At 36.8% G+C, this 6,575-nt stretch overlaps 2 protein-coding genes across 6 annotated transcripts in view; one reads left to right on the top strand and one right to left on the bottom strand.

The window, feature by feature from the left end:
• On the top strand, positions 1–5,049 carry primpol (primase and polymerase (DNA-directed)). Its single transcript, XM_008316890.2, has 14 exons — positions 1–552; positions 1,465–1,647; positions 1,743–1,837; positions 1,935–2,073; positions 2,459–2,606; positions 2,691–2,784; positions 2,863–2,990; positions 3,082–3,244; positions 3,338–3,429; positions 3,517–3,603; positions 3,739–3,847; positions 3,930–4,006; positions 4,097–4,143; positions 4,283–5,049. Exons 1-14 carry the CDS (start codon positions 466–468, stop codon positions 4,502–4,504), a joined length of 1,671 nt encoding a protein of 556 aa, XP_008315112.1. The 5' UTR covers positions 1–465; the 3' UTR covers positions 4,505–5,049.
• The window catches only part of acsl1a (acyl-CoA synthetase long chain family member 1a), a 35,458-nt gene continuing 33,802 nt past the window's right edge, over positions 4,920–6,575 (bottom strand). For 4 of the 5 annotated variants that reach the window (XM_008316888.3, XM_017035447.2, XM_008316886.3 and 1 more), the window contains exon 21: positions 4,920–6,419. In XM_008316888.3, coding sequence (XP_008315110.2) covers positions 6,279–6,419 — 141 coding nt within the window. In that variant the 3' untranslated portion in view covers positions 4,920–6,278. 5 annotated transcript variants of the gene reach the window in all.

Below are 6,575 nucleotides of genomic sequence, written 5' to 3'. Positions count from 1 at the left end.
ATGAACATTTCTGGAAACAATTTTTATGAAAATATATGTCACACATTTGTTCAAAATTGTATCTTTTCTGCGTGTTTCTCATCAAATTATAGAATTATGACAATTGTTTTTGAATTTTATGGGGGAATTTTTCAACACAATCCTAAATTGCATGTCATGATGTTAAAACGATGAAACTTTTCTTTTAATTTCACGATTTGTCCACTTCACGATTCGACGTTATTCTCAAAAATGTAAGACTTAAATCTCGTAACTTATTTCTCAATTTGTCGTGGTACTGAAAAAAGCTGAAATAGCCGAAAGAAAAAGAAGACTCCGTCTTATTACTGGTGCTGTAATATACGCACCAAACAGCAACAACCAACTTTTATTTTCTAAACGGAAATACTGCTGTTTCCGGTTCCGTTCGCGGTAAAATGTAAACGATAGTCCGGGAATAAACTGGTACGAGCTTTGAGTGAGTTTATGTTCGACGTAACAGCTCGACAGCCGGCAGTAACACAACCGTTGCAAATCCTACGGAGTTGTTTAAGTTCTGACCACGAACGAACAGTGAGTGTTTTTCGCTGTTTGCATAATATGAGCCAATTTTAAATCCATCTACTTTATGTCAGCGTATGTGTGTGTCTAAATCTATACCAAGGATCTTAAACAAAACACTGTTGTATAAAAATGTGTTTGTAGCAGTTTGAGTTCATCTTATTCATCCACATACATAATCCGTTACTGGTTTATTGAGAGCAAAAAAAGAATATGGAATCCTTCAAACGTGTAGGCACGGTAACTTAAAGTCTAGCCGCAGGTATATGACGTCACATTCAAGCAACGCACGTCCCTACTTTACGTTTTACATTATTAATGATTTTTAAATTAAACTTGGCCCAGTGTAATGTAGAAAAAGTTTTACTAAATAATTTAAATGTATTACTAAATAAAAATGTGTAATTAACCAACTCCTTTAAACATATTTTATTTATACTGTTTTTTGTTTGTTTGTAGCATAATTGTTTAACTCAATACATTTAATTAATTTCAACAAACTACCTTTAATGTAAGCTCAATTGATCTGGAATCCTGACTGGATTTCTTCTAAAGGTTAAGAACGCAATTATTAATTATACAAACTATAAATTACATAAAAGTTATTCTTTCATGCATTATAACAGGATACTGGATGTGTTGCTATAATTACAAGTTGTTGGAGAACTCCGTGAGTGAGACGTTTCCAAAACCTTTCAAAGTAGTATATGTTTAAATTTTTCTTCTTCTTGTTCCTATAAAACAAAAAAACATATCATAGTATAATATTACTACAACGGCAATGGATCAGTGTAGACAAAATAGTTACACTTTTTATTTCTGATTTAATTTGCTTCTTTTTTTCCCCCAATCCACATCAGTAACATCTACTGTATTGCCATGTGATTTCCTCATATAGTAACAGTACTGTGGTTGGTTTCTCAGACTTTAAGGATGAGTAGGTGGGGAGACAGACTGAAGAAGGTTGAGCAGCTGGCTCAGTCCTTTCAGCATCAACCTCTGGCCACACGTTACAAACCTCGACTGTGGCTGTGCCAGCCCTCCTCCACCTGGAAGCTCTTCCCTCGTCAAAGTCTGGCTTTCAGCTTTGCTCGGAGCTGCAAAGAGGTAGAAACAAACCCACCCTCAACCATCCTTTGTGTTTCTCCACCTCTGATATTTTCTGGACAGCTCATAAATATTAATTTGTTTTTTGTTTCCAGGCTGTTCATGTTTTTGCGCTCGAAAAAGAAAGTGCCAGTCCAGGTCAGAGAATCTACCTGGTCACCAGTTACAGTGAGCTGTGGCATTACTACAGGTATGGGTGATAGACAGAAGCCCCGTGGAAATGTTTGATCTTTCTGTTAGATATACTCAATCAAAGATTATTAAGAGAAACTTTTTTTTTTACATAGGACTCACCCGCAGTCGCTCATGCATTGTTATGAGGTCATTCCAGAGGGCGCTGTCTGCAAGCTGTACTTTGACTTGGAGTTTCACAAGCCCTCAAACAAAGGGGCTGATGGCAAAGCGATGGTGGCGTCTCTCATCCAGGTTAGAAATACAAAAATATAAATGTATGTTTCACATACGTTTCGTCAACTGTTGCCTGTTACTCAGTAATTAATTAAGGAAATTTGTTTACTCTAAAAAATGTTTGTGTAGGTGCAAATATGTGTAGGAGCATTCACATCTTTCTAGAAAATGTGTAAAATATTTTACTGTTAAACAGAGTTTATTATGCAAGTTACATGGTATTTAATCATGTAACTAATGAGAAAAATATGGTTTCAAAAATTAAAAACCAATAACAAAAATACAGAAGGAAGTGCAACAGTGCAAGACTTTATGATTAAACCTGGAGCAGATTTATTTATTTAGAGATTTTTTTTATTCAGAGCTGTATTTTTTTCTGTTTGTCTCTTATTTATGATGACAGTATTTCTGTGACAAACTGATGGAGGTTTATGGGATTAGATGCTCTGCACAAAATGTCCTTAATCTGGACTCCAGCACGGAAGAGAAATTCAGTCGACATCTGATCTTTAATGTCCAAAATGCGATTTTCAAAGACAACACACATGTTGGTATGTGTCTAAAGTGTAATAAGAAAACAAAATTAAAGTTTTTTTTATTATAATGTGACCCATTAAATTACTCTGTGGTTTTAGGCCGGTTTATCCACTCTGTGCTTCGTCCAGTCCTGAGCAAGGGCAAAAATGGAAGCTGTCTGGACAATGATGTTGCACAAAACTGTGAAAAAGGGTGGGGAAAAAAAAATCACATATCACTTTGTCTGTTCATCAATAAAATACTAACTTATTTTCTACCAAACTGAATTAGTTCAACTCGTGGTGTGAGAGAGGAAATGGATGGAGTTCCATCGACTAAAAAGCGTCGGCAGGAGACGACGGACCTGAGTTTTTTACAGGTTAAAAACCAAGGTCAGGATTGTCTTTTTGTTGATCTTGGTAAGTATAAAATACAATAACATGTGACATATAACACTTAAAATCTATCCTTTGTTGACATCTTTTATGACATCTTAATGGTTCAATATAGGAGTCTACACAAAGAACAGAAATTTCCGCCTTTACGGGTCGTCTAAATTAGGGAAGAACGCTGCTTTCACTGTGGCAGACGACAACCAGTTTATTCCCAAACCTGAGAAAGGCACTTCCCCTGACGAAAGCATTTTCCTGGCATCTCTGGTCTGTAATGTCAGGTATTTTTTGCATAAATACATTCAACAAAAGGCTTCAAATACAGAATAGTACGTTCAGCCACAGCTTCAGCTCTAACTCCTGAATGTCATCAGTTTCACAGGTCAAAGAATTCTCACCTATGACATTCCAGAAACAAAGGAGTCCACGACATGCAGACCGCTTCCGGGATCAGACACAAAACCAGGTGATATGACCACAAAGGCCTTTGTTTCAATTATATTTTAACTTTACCTCATTTTAACTTCACCCTTTTTCCCCACGTCACGTACAGGTTCACTTACTGGCTGCCAGACGTCCCCTCACCAAGAAGTGGACAACTTTGTGTTAACCCTGGTGAGAAAAGAAGGCAAACAAGGAGGCGAGTACGTTAATATTAATCACAATTAATTGAAGTAGCCCAACATTCCTAAATATGACAACAACAAAAAATATTTTGAATGACACTCATTTTAAACTTAAATTTATTTTCTTTACCTTTGCTTTTTGTCGACAGCCATCAGGCGATGGAACTACTTTGTGGCAGAGCAACTTCTCGTCTACGACATTGCCAACTATCGCTGGTGTGAAAATGTGCAGAGGTTTCACAAAAGCAACAACATCTTGTACGTGAAGCAGGTTTGATTTCCTGCATGAGGGTCCCCAGTCTCCTCCATGTGTCTTATATTGTGCCAAACTCCACTGTAGGATTGTTGTGGATCTCAAAGAGGAAGTGTGGTATCAGAAGTGTCACGACCCTGACTGCAGGAACTTCAGGTCCTCCGGTAAGTTCCAAACCTCAGTTCCTGCTATGGCTATGTTTTAAATCAAAGTTAGACAGGACATGTCTCAGATCAGTGTTGCTCCTGTCACAGGTTACCCTCTGCCACAGGAGATCTGCGTCAGCTACATCATGGCCCTGGTTGGTTTCTGTGTTTATCGTCTACTCTCTTCCTTAACGACAAAAAAGATGTCAGGAAATCCCCAGTGTCCTGTGGGTTTCTAAAAAAAATGTTCGGAACACCGTTCACTGACTCAGGCTTTTCCGTGTTTACTGGCAGGATGAAGAGGACCAGGCTTATGTTATGGACGAGGCTGGAAACATTGATCTCAGTCAATCACCGGACCGACAGGCAGCAGTGGGCGTGGCCAAAAACAGATCTGACGTCTGGGGAGATGACGATGAAGATTATTTACAAAGTCTGGATGACTTTGAATTGGACAGCGGGGAAATCTCTGATCGGCTTCTGCTCAACTGTGTGACAAGGTTTGATTCCCAGTAATATATAGTATTATTCACTTGGACACACACTGTTAAATCCTTTTGGCTGCTTCAGTGTATTTTCCCCCTGGTTATTATCTTTCTGTTGTAAGATACAGTCCACCAGTATGTCATAATTTAAAAAATATATATGTAGTTTATATAATATTTTAGATGTTTATAATTAATTTTATAATTAATTTTAAAAAATTAAAAAATGATTTCCCTTTTTTTCTAATCTGGCTTAAAGTCATTAAAACAACTTTAAGAGCAACTACAGAGAAATGTAATAACTAGAAGCACTTTAGTGTATATAATAAATCTTAATTATTTTAAGTTAAGTGTACACAGCCATAGGTAATGACAGTACTGCACCAAACTGACCGTGGAGTCAGGTATAACAGACAGGAACAGACTGTGTAACAGACTTTGTTAGAAGTGTTTATTTGGAACAGTAGACAAATATATTGTTTTCGCTTCACTGCACTGTTTACCCTTTTTTGTATCAGCCTTAAAAAAAAAACATGGCACAACCGATGGGACGTGTCACTCACAAGAAACATTTCACACCAGTCAGCTGGTGTGAAATGTTTGGCAGGACCAGGTAAATAAATATTTAAAAACATTATAATTTATAAAATGTGACACAAACATTACTGCTTTTTCTGACTGATTAGTAGCTAACAAAGAGAGGACCTTTTGTATTTGCAAAAACAGCGTCTATAAAGATACAATGTTCACCGTTTGCCATGCACTGCCACAAGATCAACAGAAGTTAAAAAACAATAACATTTAAGTCCCAAATGAATTTGAACTACATTGTGCACTTTGAACAGGTTTGTCACTTCTTGGCCTGCAGCTCTGAGAAACATGGGAATGCACAGTGAAAAGTATGAAAAAAAAAATCTGCACTTAAATTTCCAGCCAATTACAGTATATACAGTTTATATGCCTAAACCATAACCAACTGATTAGAAATCTGGTTTATAAATAGTTAATATTCCTTGTGCTGGGTTTCAATTCAAGTCTGGTCAGATATGAGAAGACAGTGTCTGTGAGAATATATATATTAAAAACATTTAAGATCCAACTACTCTGTTACATCGACTTCTCTTTTTCTACTTTTTTAAAGGTTAAATCATTTAATTTCTGTAGAGAACATGGGAATTATTCGCCTACTTCCTGGTACAATTCTGTTACGTCATTCATATGTCTCTGGTGTTGTTTCCCGCCGTTATTTAAACCCCGTTATAATTCCCACAGGTTCCACTCAATGGCAGTGAATGCTTAAAATAAACCTATTGTTGACACGTTCTCGCAGTTTCCGCGCAGACATAAAGGTAATTTTATTTCCAAGCTTTAAGATTATGTAGCCGCCCTATGTTACAATCAATCGATCATTATTTATACGCCGTACTATTCAAATGTTTTTCATTCTAAATGTTAAGTAACCTGAGAAAAATGTTTGGAGAGTTTGGACTTTTCTGACCATACATATTTGAGGAATTACTGGCAGTTAAAACTTAATTTTGTCGTGTTTTCTATCTTCTCTGTGTGAAGTTCCTGTACAAATAAAACTTAATTACTAATTTACCCCAATGAAACACTATGTTCTAGGATTATCTTGAACCCGTTTTTTTTGGCCGACACTGGAGAAATGCTTAGCTGTACAATCAGGAAGTATAACCCCGGGTTTCACAAAAGCAAAAAGAGTGTGACTGGCAAAACACTAAAATAAATCAAGTATCACGTCACCCCTTATTGGTGTGAATCTGAACGACGGCTTTAAACCTGGTTCACATCTTGATTTTGGCGTAGAGTTCATCTATCAGCTCTCGGAAACGCTTCTGCAGCTCCGCCCTCTTGGCTTTCAGGGTCGGGGTTAGGAGACCGTTCTGGACGGTGAACATCTCAGAATGTAGTGCAATGTCTCTCACCTAAACAAGAAAACCGTTTAACAAAGATTTTAGTCTTCAAAACAAAGTGGCCTTAGATTAATAATGAATTCTTGTGTTAGGAATAAAGCAATATGATTAAATATTTAAAAAATGTGTTTTACACTTGTTTTTGTTTGTGACTGATCCAAATAATGA

This window comes from Cynoglossus semilaevis, chromosome 9 (assembly GCF_000523025.1).
Source record: "Cynoglossus semilaevis isolate Cse_v1.0 chromosome 9, Cse_v1.0, whole genome shotgun sequence".
Lineage (NCBI taxonomy): Eukaryota > Metazoa > Chordata > Actinopteri > Pleuronectiformes > Cynoglossidae > Cynoglossus > Cynoglossus semilaevis.
The sequence above is the reverse complement of the archived record's forward strand: the minus strand, read 5'-3'. Positions and strand labels throughout refer to the sequence as shown.